The 20,454-nt window shown below is 44.1% G+C and overlaps 1 protein-coding gene and 1 pseudogene across 3 annotated transcripts in view; one reads left to right on the top strand and one right to left on the bottom strand.

Moving 5' to 3' along the window:
* The window catches only part of PKP2 (plakophilin 2), a 73,265-nt gene extending 53,569 nt beyond the window's left edge, over nucleotides 1-19,696 (bottom strand). For both annotated transcript variants that reach the window (XM_084877865.1, XM_084877866.1), the window contains exons 1-3: nucleotides 19,403-19,696; nucleotides 4,678-4,790; nucleotides 3,571-4,307 (exon numbers count right to left, since the gene is read on the bottom strand). In XM_084877865.1, coding sequence (XP_084733991.1) covers nucleotides 3,571-4,307; nucleotides 4,678-4,790; nucleotides 19,403-19,625 — 1,073 coding nt within the window. In that variant the 5' untranslated portion in view covers nucleotides 19,626-19,696. The remainder of the gene's footprint in view (nucleotides 1-3,570; nucleotides 4,308-4,677; nucleotides 4,791-19,402) is intronic.
* LOC311618655 (large ribosomal subunit protein uL6-like) lies at nucleotides 7,162-11,040 on the top strand (annotated as a pseudogene). The gene is made up of 2 exons: nucleotides 7,162-7,321; nucleotides 10,471-11,040. The product of its transcript is annotated as a large ribosomal subunit protein uL6-like (transcript).
* Nucleotides 19,697-20,454: the final 758 nt, after the last annotated feature.

Genomic DNA, 20,454 nt, shown 5'->3' with positions numbered 1-20,454 from the left:
GGCTGGGCTGAGAGGACCCTCCCCGTTTATGAATTTCGTGCGCCAGGCCTCTAGTTGGTAATAAGTGATTGTGGAGGGAGAAGATAAGAATGACTTGTAGGTTTGTAAACAGCAAGATTTACTAGTATAATGAGGAGATGGTTAAGAGTAGAAGGTTGGGAAAAGCCGATAAACTTAGTTTGGGATATACTGACTTGGGGATGTCCAGGAGGTTACTAAAAATACAGGGTGGGGCAAAAGTAGGCTTATAGTTGTTTGTATGGAAAATAATACAATAATCCTATTTAATAAAAGGGTAATATGCACATTGACCCTAACAGTGGAACGACCAGAAAGTTGGACTAGTCACTATGAGGCACACTGACTACCTCAGTCCCTTTCCCCGGCCATCAGGCTTCCATCGCCCGATGTAAAATGGGGAGCCAGGGGGGGGGGGGGTGGTGGTGGGGAATGCATGGTGCCAGGCCAAAGCCCCGGCCCTGCTGGTTGCCCCCCCACATAGAGGGTGACCTGCGGTGAGGGTGGGGCCAGCAATCAGGCAGGAACGGCCGACCTCTCCGTTCCTCCCCACTGCCAGCAGACTGACTGCCTGATGGTGAACGAGGAACTGGGGGTGAGTGACAGCGGGAGGGGCAGAGCTGGCTGTGGGCAGCTGGAGAAGATGGCCCTGATCGCAGGCCAGGCCTAGGGACCTTACCTGGGCATGAATTTCGTGTGCCGGGCCTCTAGTTAATAAATAATAATATAAGAATAAACTCTGTGTTTCGTGTACTCGCAACTAACAGCCTACTTTTGCCCCACCCTGCATATACAAATCTAGAGTTCAGGTTAGAGGACAGAGGTAAAAATAAAGCTTTGGGAATCACAGGATATAAGTGTAGTACTCAGAGCCTCTCTGGAAGAGCATGAAAACTTGGAAGAGAAAGATTACCAAAGATGACTTCTTTGGGCATGCAGAAAAATCTTTTCTTAGAAAACTAAGAAGAAATGTCTGCAATGAAAAACCAGGAGAGGCTGGTGCCTGAAAACCTGGGGAAGAGAGAATTTCCCAGGCAGTGGTCAGATGCTGCCCAGAAGCTCAGTACTGGAAAGGACTGATGTGTGTGTCCTTCACGTGTAGCAATAAGGCAGTCAAAGGGCGGGAGCAGTGGGTTGATGAGAGACTGGGAAGTGACAGGGTGGCTTTAGGAGCATGGGGCACAGGGGTGAAGGAAGAGAAGGCCAGTTGCTGTAGGATATGGCATGATAGCTCTTTTTTTGGTAAAATCATTTCATTAAAATTGTGCTTATCACAAATCTTAGAATGCTACCGTGTTTCCCCCAAAATAACACATCCTCTGAAAGTAAGGCCTACTTACAGGTTTCCTTCTGAGTGAAATATAAGGCATCCCCTCGAAAATAAGGCCCCCCTAGGCTCTGTCTCAGAATGCTATTGCTAAACATGAGAGATTTGGTCCACTGATTCTGAAAAGAAATGGAGTCACAAGAAATTCACCAGGAAATTCAGGAATTGGATTGTTATGATGATGTTCCAGAAGATGATGACATGATTGTCATTGAATAAATGAGTAAATTCTTGATACTGTAGGATTCACAGTTTGTCTGGTTTGTGTTGACAACTACCATACTACTGTACCGTATACAGGTAATAAATTTCCTTTATTTCCATTTAACAATAAATGTGTACCGTATTCTTCTTCATGGAAAAATAAGACATCCCCTGAAAATAAGATCTAGTGCATCTTTGGGAGCAAAAATTAATATAAGACACTGTCTTATTTTCGGGGAAACAGGGTAGTAGCCCAGCACATGAATCCATGCACAGTAGCTCAACAGTAGCTTGCTGCCGCCCTCCAGTAGCTCTCCATACACTGCCCTGCCCTCTTTTAGCTCTCCCTGCTCCCCTCAGAGCTTGCTGCCCTGCCCCCTCCTGCAGCTCTCCACTGCTGCCTGCTTGTAGCTCACTGCCCCACCTTCCTGCTGATCCGTGATCCAATCATTATGTGGTCAGTGGTTATGCTTCATAGCATAACGATCATTTGCATATTACATCTTTATTATCTAGGATAGTAGGCATTCAATACATTTTGAATTAGCCATTTAAAAGCCTTAATCAGCTTTTTCTTTCCATAATTAACTCATGCATTTTTCTTCTCTCTAAGTGTGTCTGTATTGACAAAGATCTGCTTTCTACAAGAAATGTTTGAGGTCTCATGCAGAATTTTGCTTTATAAAAAATATTTCCTGCTTATAGTTTAGGCTAGCCCTATCATCTTGTATCAGCAGTACCTGCATAGTCAACAATTTTACTGTACAATGTCACTTAAAGAGACAATTAAAGGGGACAGCTTCCACTAAGCAACATTAGAAATCAAACAAAAATCATATATTTAATGTTTTACCATAATGATACATCATTATTTCAGGACGTAGTAACTTAACCATCCATCCATTTCTAAAACCTTTCTCTTTGTAACTTTCTCCTCAGTTTATAAAATTTGTGCCCCAGCATTAAACTTGAATAGGATTTAGTTCCAAAGTAAGATTAGTCAAGCCAAAGTAATACAGGCAAAGGAATAACATTGAAAATTCAATTTTAAAAATTATTTGGCATTGCCAAAAAATACCCTCCAAATCACTGACTAAAAAAGTATCCCTTGTTGGATAGCTCAGTTGGTCAGAGCACCTAATGCCAAGGTTGTGGGCTCTTCCCTGGTCAGGGCACATATAAGAACCAACCAATGAGTTCATCAATAAGTGGAACAGCAAATCAATGTTTCCCTCCTTCTCTCTCGCTAAAATCAATAAATCAATAATTTTTAAAATTAAAAACATTTTTTAAAACAAAACGTATCAAGCCAAAACTGGTTTGGCTCAGTGGATAGAGCATCGGCCTGCGGACTGAAAGGTCCCGGGTTCGATTCTGGTCAGGGGCATGTACCTTGGTTGCGGGCACATCCCCAGTAGGGATGGTGCAAGAGGCAGCTGATTGATGATTCTTTCTCATCGATGTTTCTAACTCTCTATCCCTCTCTCTTCCTCTCTGCAAAAAAAATCAGTAAAACATATTAAAAAAATAAAATAAAATAAAACAAAAACGTATCGGGTACAAAAGGAAGGAGACATCTAAAAAGTAGTTGCCTTGCTTAGCAATCAGCCTTTCTGTGGTAGTAGTTATCAAAATAGCATTTGAGGTTCACTCAGCACTTGGAAGAGCCTTTTTGCCTTTTTCCTTCCTTTATTTCAAGAATATGCATGCAATTATCCATGTCGTGGTTTACTGGAGTTAGTGCCCAATCAGCTGAGAGGTAGCCATAACCCTTCAGCCAGCATTTAATTTGGAACTGTAACAGATGGACTCCTTGTCACACATTTCCCTCCAAAGCTGCCTTAGCAGCAGGTAGCCTGGCCTCTGTCCCTGAGGTACAATAGACTAATCTGTCAATTAGGCAGCTGCCTGCAAAGCCGTTCCTGGAATCACTTATCTCTGAACACCTTTCTCTGCAGCCTGGCAAGTGCCAGCTCAGCCTGAGGGTGGTGGGAACTGCAGACTGTGAAGGGGCCTCTCACCTGAGCTGGGCGTCGGTGTAAACGGCTCTCTCGGCCTGCACGGTCCCACTTCCTGCAGCCCAGGTGGCCCCACTTCCTGCAGCCACCTGGCCTGCGGTCAAGGTCATGTGCGTCCTCCTCCCGCCGGAATCCACAGCGACCGTGGGCGCCACGGCGTCCCTCATGGTGCGTGAGCTGTGGAAGGAGCTCTGGTGCCAGGAGGCCCGGGCGGCCCGGCTCTGCGCGGCGGCGGTGGCGGTGGACTGCAGGGGCAGCAGCGGCCTGACCTGCCCGCCTGCCGTCAGGTAGTTCTCTTTCTCCAGGAGGTTGCTCATGCTGTGGCTGGTCCCGGGCCTGGGGTAGGGCCGCACGGCGGGGTTGGGAGGGGGGCCGTCGAACACGGAGTCGTTCACGGAGCCGTACTGCACCTGCCGGTGGTGGTGGTACGTGTCGTAGTAGCGCTGCTGCCGGGCCGCGGCCCCCGCCGTGAAGCCCAGGACCTCGGAGCGGGCGTAGCGGGGCGGCGGCTGCAGGGCGGCCCGCAGGCTGTCACGGTGCCGCAGCGTGTGGCCCGCCTGGCTGCGCTGGCTGTACTGGTACTCGCTGTGCGAGTAGCGCGCCCGCTCAGGGCTGCTGTCCGGGGAGATCTCCAGCCTCCGCAGGGGCTGCCTCAGGGATCTGTCTTCCACGGACTTCTGGGAGCTGTACTGGGCGGTTCCTCTCCCCCAACGACCTTCATACGCCATGGTTTGGCCTGACTGCACGAGGGAGAGAGAAAGATTACAATGAGGGATGCGTCAATGTCCATCTCTGTCGAAGACTAACTATTCCGGGGGTTCTTACACAAGGTGTCCCTGTCTCTGAGTCACTGGGAGGAGATGGGCCCTTCCTGGGTATAATAAAATCTGTTTTTAAACAAGACTTGGTTCATCGGGCTGTGACGAGTTCTTTGCACCGGGATTTGATGCAGTTTTAAATTTCCAGTTTTTCTACAGTGTCCACACAAAATCAACCTTCTCATAATTCATTTGGGAAATAGCAGTGTTTCGGAAAGGCAACATTAAAAACTATTCTATGGGAGATGAACATGGTTTCTGGTAACTAGGGTCGCATTCTTTGGCGTCCTACCTTTAGCCTGTCATAGGTTTTAGGAGCAGGGGAATGCCGGCCGCCAAAGTCATTTTCCACCAAGTGCAGGTTGTAGACATACTCAGGAACACTGCTAGCTCGGTGAAGATTCCCTGCAAGCAAGCACGTCCATTAAGATAAAAATAGTAGTTAAACAGTTATAACAGGAGCATATTTTAAGCATACTAAGTATTAAGGCCCAAAACAAGTATTAGATTTATATTAGTGTTTTTCCGTGCTGGTTTAACATTATCCTTGGATGTAGCAAATGATGAAAGGTTAACACAGCATTATCTACAAGCTTTTCAAAATAATAGTTGAAATTAAAAGTAAAATATATAATTAAATATTTTAAAGGGAAGCAAAGAAAGGGGAGAGGAAATTTTCACAACGGGAAGGAGTGTCTGTTTGTTACAATACTGAGAAATCTGGGAATCTCTTATTGGCCTTAGGTGGGTCTATACTATAAAAATTCAGCTTCTTGGCCTGGCTGATGTGGCTCTGTGGTTGAGCCTGGATCTATGAACCAGGAGGTCGCTGTTCCATTCCCAGTCTGGGCACATGCCCGGGTTGGGTACTTCATCCCCTGTAGGGGGTGTGCAGGAGGCAGCTGATCAATGATTCTCATCATTTATGTTTCTCTCTTTCCCTCTCCCTTCCTCTCTGAAATCAATGAAAATATACTTGAGCCAAAACCCGTTTGGCTCAGTTTGATTCCGGTCAAGGGCATGTATCTTGGTTGCGGGCACATTCCCGGTTGGCGGTGTGCAAGAGGCAGCTGGTCAATGTTTCTCTCTCATCAATGTTTCTAACTCTCTCTCTCTCTCTTCCTTCCTCTCTGTAAAAAATAAAATATATTTAAAAATATATATATACATGAAAAAATAAAAATAAGTTCAGCTTCTTAGGTCAGAGAACTCTATTCCCAGGGCAGGACCCCAGAAGCTACCTGAGAAGGCAGTAGGTGTAGGCAATAAATATAAGGGTGACTCAACAATACTAGATAAGATAGCTTGTATAAACAATAAGGTGGCTCAATGTGGTCAAAGAAAACAAGGACCTGCTTCAAAAGACCAAGTCTGGGGGTGGGGGGGTGGGGAGAGGAATTTGGCCATGTGAGAGTGAGGCAGGGGAGGAAATCTGCCCTACAAATGAGTACAGTTTTGGAATGAGCTGGGTTGGCTCATACTCAGTTTGGTGATCTAACAGCCAGGCCACTCTGCTGTGGGCACAGTCTTTCCTGCTCAGTCCTGGGGGCCTACAGGGACTCTCAGCGGATGTGTGTGTCTCTGAAAGCACTGCTCTGAGGAGCTGGTGGCAGATCCTTCTCCCAACCTGATCCTTCTCCCATCTGATTATTTGTCCCTTTAAAATCTCCCACTGCCTTATCACACACACACACACACACACACACACACACACACACACACAAGCTGGTCAAAACAATCAAAGATCTCTAAAACATAAGAAATTTCTGATTCCCTACTTTTAGCCCAGATTTTTCTTTCCAATACAATTGGAGCACACCAACATACTTTTCCAATACATTGTTATAAAGTCAGCATTTCAATGGTAGATTCACAAGTTATTTTGAGGGAGGAGGGAATGGAGATTGTTGTTGTGTGAGAGCACTAAGAAGAAAGAATTCAGCCCCAAACGTGCGTGTACATGTGTCTTCTTTCCTGGAGCTAGACAATCTGGCTGGTAAACAAGTTTCAGGCCTCAGGGGGTCCTGGGGAGGCAGTGCAGGTTTGTAATGTCACTCTAAAGACCAGAGAAGTGGAGGTAAGCCAAGCCTGATTTCTAGGGAACTGATTTCTCCACAAGGGATGAGGTAAAAGGTCAACCTCAATGACAGTAAATGCCTGAAATTGGGACAATGAATGGGGGAAAGGAATCTTCTCTTAAAACCCCAGAGCAAAGGTTGTGAGTGGCCTTAGGATGGAGCTCTCAATGCCTCCTCTGGCTCCTGCTCAGGCTGCCCCGAGACCCCAACTCTGCCCCCCCACCTCCTTACCATTCCCTCTGTCCTCCACCCCCCACCCCAAATCCATTCCAGACTTTCTGGGAGGCAGGGCTGCAAGGGGCCTGTTGGTGTGGGAAAGGAGGCTCACTGAGCAGGTCCAGGGAACATGCTGGCTCTAGTTCTGAAGGGCCCGGAACCAGGGAGTCCTCAGCAGTGGGGTGTGGTGAGGGGGTTGGGGGGAGTAGGATCGAGGGAGTGCTTACACTGTGCCCCCTCCAATAAAACAGAAGCCTTTTCTACAGAGGTTATGGTGAGGATGAAAATTATTGCTCAGTTGATATATAAGGAACTAAATTTATTACTTGAATAAAAAAGCAGTTTAGGGTTATCCATGTTCAGAATTTTACACTGTATAAAAACTAAATATATGAAAGGCAGGGGCAAGCCAGAATGGGAAAATCCTAATGACATATATGGGTGGCTGCCAGAACAATTAATTCCTGTTATTCCGTGCTGACATGGCAGATGATGAAAGGGATTTAGGATTTCTTCAATGGGTTCCTCTAGCCTGGGGTCCCTGCCGTGTCCAGGAACAAGTAGATATTCAAACAGTTACTAGGGGGTTAGAGGGCTATTTGCACCTTCAAGCTAAGATTCCTGCAAGGATTTTAAAAATGTGTAAGACTCTTTGAGCAGGACCCAGGGAAACAGTATAGTCTGTCAAAATAGCTAATGGTTGAGCTTTATAAGCCGGCCTGTTGAAGTAGTAAGAAGTTTAACTCACATTGTTGCTGGGGGCTGTAAGGCCTTTTCAAGCAATTTATATGGACTCCTTACATTTCAGTATTACTTTTCTTTCAGGAGCTCAACTTATGTGTTTCTTTTCAATATTCTGTGATGCAGAGCGAGCGATCATCATTTCCCTTGATAAACACGGAAACAAATTACCTGCTTTAAATTGCAAAGAGATTTAATATCAAGTTTGAACTCTGGGTTCCTCCTTTCCACTGGTCTCTGTTGTTTAAGTGCTTAGCAGCTTTTCTGGAATTGTCAAATGTGAAAGCCTTGAAGGAATTATCATCCTAGTTTTTGATATAAGGACCAAAAAACGATCATTCTCCTTCCTCTGGAACAGGGTTGGGGAACCTTTTTTCTGCCAAGGGCCATTCACAGGCCATACGAAATCATCAATTTAAAAATTAGCCTGCTATATTTGGTCAAACATTTAATAAACTACCCCCTAATGCCTGGGCAGGGCAGACCTTATAAGGCCTTCGGGCCAGACATTCCCCACTCCTGCTCTAGAACCTTTGTCTGAGCAACTCAAACTACTCCTACTCTGTAAATATTAGTTCTTTACTTGCTGACACAAGTCCTTATAAGGAAGCTTCTCCTTGAGTTTTCAGATGAATGAACTGAAACCAGTTTACTGGTTCCCAAAGTATCTACAACGGGGTTGGTAACAGGAATAAAATAAGATTGGATCTTTAAGCCACAAACTCGCTTCCTTTTCCAGAGAAGTTGTGATTCCTGATATTCAACCTGGCACAAAGGATGGTTTCTCTGGTTAAAAGGCCAATCTCAAACGACAAATAATGCAGATTAATTTGCCTAGGTAGTCATGCGTTTCAGATCAGCATAGTGGATTAAAGGTGAATTCGCAGCTGAGTTCTAAGATGTTAAAGAAATTTTGAACAAGGTGGAATTTTTTCTTAAAGGATAAATATTAATCAGGATGGAAACGAATCTCTTTAAGGCAAGTCATTATTCCCTGTCCAAACAGAGGATAAAATGTTATATTCCATAATAATGACTATGGGACAGGTAAAATAATTCAGCCATGAATTATTCCCCCAAAATAGAAATGAGAGCAAACAAAAACATACTATACATACAGGCACACTCTGCTTTTAATACAATATATTCAACATGAAAACCCACATTTTCTAACATGGAAAATGAGCATGTGGCTATATTTCAGAGGATTCATTTACTTCACAGGAGGAGGTGGGTATCTTCCCTCAACCAAAGAAATGTGTGGACTTGGTCCGGAGCCTCCACTCTACTGCTTTCTATGTGTCTGGTCAAATCACTGAGCTGCCTCAGTTTCCCTCAATTCCAGCTATTAACAGAGTAGCTGAGAAAGTGGTTTCCCCGAGAAAGCATTCATTCAAATGCTTTGAAAACGTAAAGCGACATGCAAAAATGAGGCATGGCTTTTAAAACAGGATTTGGATCACAAAAATTTATTTTTCACACTTTTTCTTGAATTAATTTGTCCTAGAAGGAGAAATAAGCTAGCATGCAAGCTTTACATTGTGTTGTACCTCAGAGCTCTTATTCTGGTGACTTTACCAGCCATAATGAATTTGATTATTTTCTGGTTATTTTTTTTATTTTTTCTCATTAAATTTATTGGGTGACACTGGTCAATAGGATCATACAGGTTTCAATTGTATAGCTCTATGATACATGATTTGTATACTGCATTGTGTGTCCACCACACACAAATAGGCTATATTTGATTAACCCGGCCACTGAGAATCAGAATAACATTATAGTGTGTGTTGTTGGGTTTTTTGTTTTTGTTTTTTCTTTTTCTTTTTTTTTTTCTATTCATTTCACTTGCATTATGTATTTTTAGTGTTTCCAAAAAGGAGGCAATTATTTATATAGAATATTTCAAATTAGTATTAACTCAGGCAACATTATCCAAACCTTTCCTTCTAAGAACACCATGGACATTTTATGGAACCCACTTTAAGGGATATAAAGGAAGCAGATGCAGAGCAACTTTTAACTCCACCCTCCTCAAATAGGAAGCAATTCTAGTCAAAGCAATTGTAGGGGTGGGGCGGGAGAGGGCTGGGGCTGGAGGAGCAGGCTGGTTTTGATGGAAGGATTCCAAATTGCTCAGAAGATGGCAGAGGTGTAGTAGACCTTACAGGACAATGTAATTCTCTTTCTTTCCTAGTCTGAATGTTAATCTGAGGGATATACTACACCCAAACAACTGGTAGGAAAATATCTTGATTTCTGGTCACCTATGCATTATCCAAAATAATGGATTATTTTAAGGTTAAAAATAAGTTGATTTCCATAATCAGTTTTTTTTCTTTATGGGTTTTGTGAGCAGTTTTATCACCTAATTGGTTAAATCAAATACATTTATGAAACCACATTGAGAAGCCTCTATTTTGACACCAACACTTATATCTATCTGGGAAGATTAAAAAAATTAACTACACCTTCCCTTAAGGTAAGTAGATGACAGGAAATTGCTAAACAAACAAGGAAACCGAACCTTTAGATCAGTGTTTTTCAACCTTTTTTGGGCAAAGGCACACGTTTCATGAAAAAAATCACGAGGCACACCACCATTAGAAAATGTTAAAAAATTTAACTCTGTGCCTACATTGACTATATATAAAGTAATTCTCTTGAATAGGAATCAAATAAACACAAAGAAAGTATTTTATAATTACTTTATTATGAAATATTAAGTAAACAAAATAGTGAAAAATTATAAAATTCTTGTCTTGTCTGCACCTACGGCACACCAGGCAACATCTAGTGGCACACTAGTGTGCCGCGGAACAGCGGTTGAAAAACGCTGCTTTAGATAACCTTCTATTAGAGAAGAGAATAGCATGCATAGCCAGCACAGCATTTTTTTCTTTCAAGCGTCTAGCACCCTCCGAGCCTGGTTAAAAACTAATTTGCTTGGTTCACATTGAGCTCTAAAAGGAGAAGCTACAGAGATAGGGTGGACAAGAAATTCTTAGGAAAACAGGTATTGGTAAGTGTATGCCACATCTATTGAGAAGATGAGACCATTCTCAGCAATCAGACTGTCGACATTCCAGAAAATGTCATCACTTGGAAGGGACGCACAGTTATTGTGAAGGAACCCAAAGGCACCCAGTGGAGGGACTTCAGTCACATAAATGTAGAACTCAGTTCCCTTGGTGGTGGCGGGGGTGGGGTGGGGGGGTAGGGAGAGAATAGGTTCTGGGTTGACGAATGATGGCTGCCATTTGCACTATCTGCTGTCCTGTACAGAATGTGTTACTCCAGGCTTCTGTTACAAGGGGAGGTCTGTGTACGCTCAATTCCCCACCAAGACTGTTACTCAGGAGAATGGTTGTCTTGTTGAAACCCACTATTTCTTGGATGAAAAATACATCTGCAGGATTCGGATGAGGTCAGGCATTGCTTGTTCAGCATCTCAAGTCCAGAAAGATGAATTAATTTTTTAGGGAGCTGACACTGAACTTGTATAAAATTCAGCTGCTTTGATTCAACGAGCCACAACATGTAAAAATAAAAGGATAGCAGAAATATTTGGATAGTATCTATGTTTCTGAAAAGGAACAGGCCAGCAGGCTGATAGATGAGATCTACATTGTCCAGCCATAGAAACAACAAGATGTCAGGGTGATTCCTCAGACTTATCTTGATTTTTAAAGATGCAATAAAGGCCATGTATTGATTTTGGGAGAAACATATATTCCTAGAAATCAGTCAGCATTCACTGCTGGTATTGATTTAAATGCTACACTTAACCCGGCTGGCATGGCTCAGTGGTTGAGCATCCACCTATGAATCAGGAGGTCAAGGTTCGATTCCCCGTCAGGGCACATGCCCAGGTTGTGGGCTCGATCCCCAGTGTGGTGCCTGCAGGAGGCAGCTGATCAATGATTCTCTTTCATTATTGATGTTTCTGTCTCTTCCTCCCACTTTCTCTCTCTCTGAAATCAATAAACATGTATTAAAATAAATATATAAACAAACAAACAAATAAATAAATGCTACATTTAATTGTGCTCACAAGCAGTTGCCTTCCCAGTGTGGATTCACAAGGGCAAGAGAACTTGGAAGTCTAAACACTATCACCTCTGGCACTTGGTCTTTCTACAGGAACCTCTGGGTAACAACAGCTCTTTCTCTGAAAACCTTACAAATATTTCACTTCTTCCATTAGAGGAAAATTGGGGACGTGCCATTACAGGTAAGACATGGCATCTTGAAACTTACTAGAAAAAAAAAAAAATCTGTACAGCAATTAATATTTCTGTGGCTCCTTAAAGTTATTTACTAGTAACTTAAAAGAGAATATGAAATATGTTAGGACCCACCAAGAACCATATTATTAAGACTCTTTGAGTTGGTGACACATTTTTATTTGTCTGTGAGGGCATATACCACAGGATTCCCCCTCCTCCCCCCAAGACTTACATTAAAAAAAGGAAACTAACTTCCTTTATCTTCTTTTCTTGCTTTATAAGAAAAATGACCAGATATGCAACAATTTTAACTCGTTGCATATAACTCAGGTAGGTACTTGCTCAGGCTGGAAAACGAGTAGAAGTTGTTGGTTTCAAAAGCAATGGTGAAAAAATGTTTTAAAGCACATCAAAGTCTAATAATGTTTCACATTATTGAGACATTAACAAAATGTGTGCAGTAGTGATTATTGTGTCATTCTTATTACAGTTAACACAGCTCATATAGTGAACCCTAAGGCACAATTCAGTGTAGGCGGGGTACACCTGGATAGCACTCCCTATCATTTCTCACTCAGTTGAGTATACCAGGCGTCGGCATCGGTGGCATAGTGGTGAGCATAGTTGCGGCCCAACAAAGTTGACGATGGCAGGGACAGACCGGCTCTTTTGGGAGAATGGGCCACACGCTCCAGGTGCCACTCTGTGACTCGTCAATGGATACACCCACCAGCCACTCAAAGTCCTTACTTTTCAGGCGCCCCCTAAGCAGTTGGAGGTTATCCTCTCATGTATCAGTTTATGGCATTTTGGGGCCAATTTCAAATTACTGCTATACATAACTACAAACATATTAAAAAGGCCCTTTATAGTGCTGGTGGCTATAAATGTATAATATTTTGTTTGAGTAGCCAGAATATGTGATTATAGAATTTGTCATTATAAACTGGTAACTTAGCACTGGTGAAGTACTAAATTGCTACAACCTGGAAATGTCTAAATCTTTTAATTCCTGTCATTTGTCTCCTTTGGCGTTGCTGAGATATCCCCATAATGATTACTGTAGAACTGCAGTGACAAGTATCACATTCTACTCTCACAATGATGCAACAGTCAAAAAGATGAATTTTTGGAACTCACAAATTAAAAAAAATTTTTTTCTTTATATAACTCACTATAGGTTTTGTAATGGGTCTTTAGTCATCATATTTCTATAGCTTCTTAATTGCCAGGGCTAACCTTTTCCCTTCCAACTGATTTTCATAACTTCTATCCTTTCTTTAAATCCACCAAATCTGCCAAGTGTGGTTTCAGAAAACGCTCGCATTTCCCATGTTTCTCCCCTGCTGAGACATCTTCTGTGACTCATAATGACCAAATCTTTAACGTGTAGTTAAAATCTCCTTCTATACTGTGAGGTGGAGGAGGAGTGAGGGAGGAAGGCTGCCCATGGAGGACACAATTGAACTGCGTTTTGAGGGGCTTGCAAGAGTTAACCAGGCCCAGAAAAGGGAGGGGGGAGAGGGCAGGGGTGGGAGGAAGAACGCCATATAAGATAAATGCACATGTTTGTTTGGGGGCCATGGGAGCAGTGGAGATAGGATGACAGTTGAGGAGTTGCAGGCATTAGATCATGAAGACTTTGGAATGCCATGTTGAATGAGGATTTTACTCCTGCAGATAACAGCAAGAAAATGAATCAGAAGGATAATAAATCAGAAGATGATTTGACAAGACTTTAGAAAATTTACTCCAGTAGCTAGCTATAGGCAGAATGGGTTGGAGTGAGGCCAAACTAAAGCAGGAAGAGGTTACCTTATCTTTCCAGTAATTTTTCACCTCCTCAACATGAAGACTCACATCCTTTACTTCCATGTCTAGTACAGTCCTGCATTAGCGCTTGATTGTTGATGAGTCATATTTCCTGTCCTTTCAAAATCTGCTAGTCACACAATTCAGTTTACACTTAATGCTTTAGGCTGCCGTCTATCCTGTGGCTGGCCACCATGGAACCAAAATGTGAGGAAAGTGGCTGCTTGTGTGTTTTTGCCTTGGAGCACATGTAAGATACTCAAATATTTTCTACTGTTTCTCTGTCATTCTGGAAACATACAGGGAAGAAAAATTTCTCCCAAATGTAGGCAGACTGTCTTCCTGAGTGACTATGCTCATTGTGGCAAGGTTAGTTAGACATCTGGACAATATATATTTACTTTCATTCTCTTCTCTGTGTGGCTTATTTATCTGTAATATTTTGGTCATCTACAGTAACTTCCTATTATCTCTCAAGAAAAGTTCCTGTTTGTTTCCTTCAAAGAAAAAAAGATAATCAAGATTCAATAACTCTGATGTGATCCTTCTCAAACCCCATCCCATGGATTTATTACTGAGATTTAAGATTTAGTGGGGATAATTTACTAAACTTCTAATGAGCAGTATTTCCTTCTGAAAATAAAGGAATGGCTGAAATCTGGTTATCATGCTTTGGCCAATTAATGTTGTTAAAGCCCACAGCTGATTATCCCAAGAATATTAATATGTGAATTATTTTAATAGTAGTGACGGTTGTGTTTTCTTTTTTTTATACATATGCATTTTTCTCTAAGGCTATATATTGGGTTCCCTAGATCATCTTTAAGAATTTAAGAACATAACAACTGTTTTTATGTCCAATATCCAATCATCCACTCATCATTAACTGCATTACACAGAGACACATAATAGATTTCTTAATATTTCCATTGGAAGAGGACCCGAAATTCTATTATTATTCTTACCCTAATAAGGCAGGGGAGTGAGATGGCTCATTCAAATACAAAGATTAAGTTCCCCCCCACCCCCCCCTAATTTTGTCTATCCCACTTGCACTGCCTTTTACTGCTTACTTCCCCAGGAGAAGTATGGTGCTTCTGTCTTCACATATTTGTGCACATGCAAAATAGCTGGAAAACATTAACCTCAGGTCTGTATAACTTAAAATTCCTGAATGTTATCTGAGATAGAACCAATTAATAATTAATATTATTAGTCACATTAATCAAGTCTGATTTTTAAATACCAGAGGTCTTAGCAACATTTTTGTTGTTATATTTCATTATTATCATTGCTAAGTTGCCATAATTTTTGTTGACCAGACCAGAAATTCAATTTGAGTGTAAAATCAATGTTAACTATTTGAAGAGAAAATAATATAAATATGTGTGGCCTTAATTTATTATATGGGAAAACCATTTACAGTTGATATCCAAAACAACACTTCAGGAGAATGAGCTAATGTGAACAACACATACCTAGAATATCTAATTCAAGTGAGCTACCCTGTGTTCCTATGATTGGAACCAGTAACACAGGGCACAGATAACATTAATGGGGCCTTTTAAAACGCCAGACTGAGCAGTCTTCTTCTCTTTAAGGTAATTTCCGGTATCTTATCTGTGACACATAGGCAAGGAACTTTTATAATCACACGCTGTTCCATTGATTCTGAAACCTCTCTGCCAGACCCTGCCTTACCCACAAAAGATGTGTTCTCGCCATTTCTAGGGGTGAAGAGCTCATTTTTTTGTAATCAGCATTGTCTTAACCTTCTATTTCCTTCAACTATTTATAATCAGAAGAATTTCTAAAAAATTCTCTGCAAGCAATTTGTTAGACACTGGACAAAAGGTCACCCACGGGAGATATTAGGCAGACATGGAGGTACATTAAATCAGGTGGCACTACCGTCACTTTTCATTCAGAGCAGCACGGCCATGACCTTACCACCCCGTCACTGAACTCTCTGTTTTTTTCTTCTTCTCCCCTCTCCTAATCTCTCCTACCTTCAGAAATACTAGTCACTTCCCTTCCCGAACTGCTTCATTCCTGACTGCTTCATTCCTGGAATTCCTTTTTGGCAATAAAAGAATTCGTACAGGATTTGAACAGGGTCTAACTCCCCCTCCTCAGTAACTAACACTGGCTGCCTTAGCCAGTTTTCAGTCCTTTCTCCAGAATTCCCCCGATGCCAGACATGAAAAAGATATTGGCCAGGGGAACCATTTAAGTAAATGGCATGCCTCAAGTTTTTATGGCAAAATTTGAAAGAAGTTGCAAATTTCATTAAGATACTGTTGTTCGTTGTGTTTTATAAATATTACAGACAACACTTTAAAACATGACTTTCTTCCTACATTGGCACCCAGGGGGGACAATGTAATATGTAAAGTGGTAGTATTTCCAAAGTGTCATAACTTGGATATGGACATTTAAAAATGTTCCCTTTGCTAAATACTTGCAATCCTCAAATGTCCTCTCTGTGGCTTTTATAAAAGAATATAAAAAAAAAAAAACTCCCTACAATACAGACTCATTTCACAATGCTGCTGTACACCTCTGCCCCTCTGCCTCCACCCCCATGAGTTATGCCTAACTATAAAAGCATTCAGCACAGTTTAAAATAACAACACAAGTTAGGGTGATTTACAACGAGAACCACCCACAATATGAAGGGACTAGAGAGAAACTGACAGGGTTAAAGATCCTTGCAGGGTATTTATCAAGAGATCAGCCCCATGGAGCTCCTGTTTTTCAGCAGATTATCTGCTGCCTCAATCTTACAGGTATGTCAACAATTCAGAATTCTTCAGGGCCCATGGAACTAACAACAGTCAACACCAGGGTCATTTCTTCCCAGAATTTCTTGTGCTGATACAGGATTCTTTCCAGACCAGCACTGTTTCAACAATTGCTTGTCTGTTTCAACTGTAGAGACATGACGGTAATAAGGAAATAATAAACGCAAAACTCACAACTATCAAGAGGCCCCAGACCTTTTCAAAGAACGTGGATTAAACCGCCTCTGGTAATTGTTCACGGCACGTTCATGTTAAATTCCTTTCAAGTGGACTACTTTTTTTGAGTTCCCGAAAGCTGAGGCTTTAAAGTAAGTAGGTGTTTGCTGCCTTATCTCTCTGTCTCACTTGCACTTCTGTGTAGGTGGCCTAGTGCATTTCAGCTTGCTGGGAAGCTCCCATTGCAAACAAAATATTTCAAACACTTTGTTCCTTAGTTTGAAGAGCCTCTCAGCCAGTTGCCCTTAGCACTAGAGAAGTATCATGACAGTGCACTTTGCTCTACCATATCAGCTATGTGAACTATGACACATTCCTGCTATTCCCACCTAAAATGTCCTCTCCAGATTTATTGGACGCTTAGTCTCAAACCCATACAAGATGTGTCTGTCCTCTCTACAACGTGACGAACTCATGTTGTTTCGTGAATTCAAGAACTATCAAATGAGTCTGTTCTTTATGAAGGGCACTGAATTAAACATAGACTCTGCTTGCTTTAAAGCAAGGAGTTTAAGCTCTGAAGAAGGAAACCTGACACATTCCTGCTAAAATGTTCTCTCCATCAACCCATGTCCAGTCCCACTGAATTTTGGGGGACCTAATATCCTAATTCTTCCAAGCAGCTCCTCAAAATTCCCTTCAGTCAGTGGTCTAATTCATCCCTCTAAATTCCATAATGTACTAGCTACTCCTTTTTAGTGTCACTTACCATGTTTTATTTGAAACACTTATTTTTAGAGGTAGGTTTCCTTCTTCAGAGCTTAAACTCCTTGCTTTAAAGCAAGCAGAGTCTACAGTGTATGTTCAATTCAGTGCCCTTCATAAAGAACAGACTCATTTGATAGTTCTTGAATTCACGAAATAACATGAGCTCATCACCTTGTAGAGAGGGTGGACAGATCATGTGTGGGTTTGAGACTAAGCGTCCAATAAATGTGGAGAGACCAACACATTCTACATATGTGAAATGACTCCTCATATGTATCTTATATTATTGTTTTAAGGATATAAAAAAAGGAAACATATTTTTAAATAGGCATAGGCATATATTAGATGCTCAGCAATGCTCCCTTTCCTTCTCTATTTATTCCTCAGATTTATTGAAAGTTGACGTCTTATTATTTCTGGCTTGCAACTCTCAGAGGGTACGGAAGATGATCTAGTTTGCATCCCCGTGTCTCCAAGCAGAAGCTATAGTGGGTCTAGGGTAGCACTGGACCTGCACAGACTAAACGGGTGCAGTGGCTCCACTGGTCAACAACTGACCCCAGCTATCCTGAAGCCGTTAGTCAGCCTCCTAAACATCCATTTAGGTTTTCCCCATGCACTGTGGCAACTCTGTGTTATCTACTCCTCCCACTCTCTCAGACCACCTCCATTTTATTTAAGGAAAATTGGGAGGGAACTTAGTGTCTGATAAAGATCCTACTTTGTATTAATAACCAAACAGTCTAACAATATAACTGAGGAGTAGTTTAAAAATTCGGGCTTGTTTAAATTTCAGTTTTGCTACTTCCTATCTGTGGGAACTTGAGTCTTACCTCACTGCTAAGTGCTTTCATTTGTACAATGGGGATTAGAAGGCTTACCTAACAAGATTTTATTTTTTTGGGTGAGGAACATAACAGAATGAACGTAAACCATATTGTTCAATTCTTGACACATAGTAGGCACTCAGTTACATTAACTATAATCACCAAACATCTTTTTACCTTTAAAATATGTAAATATTGACTGCCTGATCCTCTTACAGGAATTGAAAACTGTATGGCCTCCCAGGGTCTGCTATTTTAAATTTCTAGTCCCACTTGCAAGCATTTTTCTTTTTCCTAATGTGTTCTCCATTTGCCATTGCCGAATTAATTACTAGAGAAACAGTTCAACATTGCAGGAAACAAACTGATATCCCAACTTAAGTGTCCAATTCCTTTCTTGTTCTCTTTTCTATAATAACCCTTTAGTACTTTCACAATGGAAAAAACAAAACAAAACAAACACCTAATAAAAATGGGACTGTGTAACTACGATCACTCGATTTTCGCTGGGGAGAGAATATCTCATGTTTTCTAATCTGTAGAGCTAGTTTGCCATCTTCTTCACCTTCCATCTCCCCTGTCTATCAATTACCGATAGTGTTTTACTTTAAAAAACCCCTTTCGCCAGAGAGGCTGAGGGGGTGTGGGTGTGGGTGCTGCGACTGGCCCGGCCAAAGTCCCTTTCGTCCCCCCATCTCCCCCCGCGGGGCGCTGACTGTTCCTGGCCCAAAGCCTCCTTCCCAATTTTTTCACTTCCTCTATCAGCACACGGGGTGGAGCGCCCCGAGTACCTGGGCGAGGCACCGCCATCCCAATGTACAGTTTGCAGGAGCGCCAGTACTTTCAGGCTTTCTTTTTCAAAATATTCATTGCGGCCTTAGACTCTTTTTAAAACAAGAAACCACAAAAACTAATAAAACCGAGGGGCGCTTCCCCTAGAAAAATGATCCTATGGACTCGCTGCAGAGCATAGCATTTCAAGCTGCTTACAGGCCCCCGGAGCCTCCCCATTAAGACCCCGGGCGGGGGGGGGAGAGGAGGGCGGCGAGGGGGGCCGGTTAAGGAAGGAGTAAACATCTTAGACTGAATTCTCTCACAGAGGTGTATGTGTGCATTTAATATACGTTGGTACGTACAGGACAAAGCTGAGTGGGAGGTTATTTTAGAAAAGGCTGCTTTCCCCAAGTAAGCCGGTCGGAGTCGGGACGCGCGCCGCCCCGTACAAAGGGACCGGGAGCAACAGGTGGGCAGGATTCAGGTCCCGCGCCCTCGGGAAGCAGGGAGTGGAAGCCACGGGGTGAGGGGGCAAGGGGGAGGAGGAGGAGGGCCGGAGCGGTGCCGGGGGGGAGGGGGGGCGCGGGGTGGGAGGTGGCGGGCTCCACTCACCGTTGCCCACGAAGCCGCGGCCCTTCCGGGCCAGGGTCTGCTGCACCTGCTCCTGGATCCGCAGGCTCTTGGCCGCCTGGCCGCCGCGGCCGCTGCTCCCCGCCAGCCTCAGCTTGGCCTCGGAGGGCAGCGCCAGGCTGGAGCTGTCCAGCTGCCCCAGGATCTGCTGGCCCAGGACCGTCCGGATGTAGCCGCATTCCGCGGGGGAGCCGGGGGCTGCCATGGGGCCGGAGGACGGACCGAGCCGCTCGCCGGCTGCGCGATCTGCGGGCGCAGCGCTGCCCACGGGCCGGGGGCACTGGTGCGAGCCCCGCCCCGCCGCCCGGCCCCGCCCATCCCCGCGGCCCCGCCCCGCCCCGCGGCCCCGCCCCGCCCCCAGCGCCGGTGGGAGGCCAGAGGCGAGGAGGCCAAGGGAGCCCTGGAGCCCAACCTCCCAGCAGGAGGGGGCGGGCTCCCGCCAGGCAGGCGCACTGGGCCCGGGAGCGGGGGCGGGGCCGGCGGCCGGCGGGGACACCTGGGAGGGGGACACCTGAGAGGGGGGGACACCTGGCGGGGGGGCCACCTGGCGAGGGGGCCACCTGGGAGGGGGACACCTGGGAGGGGGTTCACCTGGGAGGGGGGACACCTGGCGGGGGGGACACCTGGGAAGGGGGACACCTGGGAGGGGGTTCACCTGGGAGGGGGACACCTGGGAGGGGTTCACCTGGGAGGGGGTACACCTGGGAGGGGGGTCACCTGGGAGGGGGTTCACCTGGGAGGGGGACACCTGGGAGGGGTTCACCTGGGAGGGGGACACCTGGGAGGGGTTCACCTGGGAGGGGGTACACCTGGGAGGGGGGTCACCTGGGAGGGGGGACACCTGGCGGGGGGGACACCTGGGAGGGGGGACACCTGGTGGGAGGACACCTGGGGCTCACGCGCACTCCAGATCACCTGGGCTGCTAACCTGCCAGGGCCGCGCCCAACTTTAGTTTCCTTGCTGGGCCCCTGCCCAGCCCTCAGAGGATGACTTCAGCTCCCTCTCGTAGCGCCCCGGGCAGGTGATCCCTGAA

This window comes from Pipistrellus hanaki (assembly GCF_964339955.1).
Source record: "Pipistrellus hanaki genome assembly, chromosome: 3".
NCBI lineage: Eukaryota > Metazoa > Chordata > Mammalia > Chiroptera > Vespertilionidae > Pipistrellus > Pipistrellus hanaki.
The sequence above is the reverse complement of the archived record's forward strand: the minus strand, read 5'-3'. Positions and strand labels throughout refer to the sequence as shown.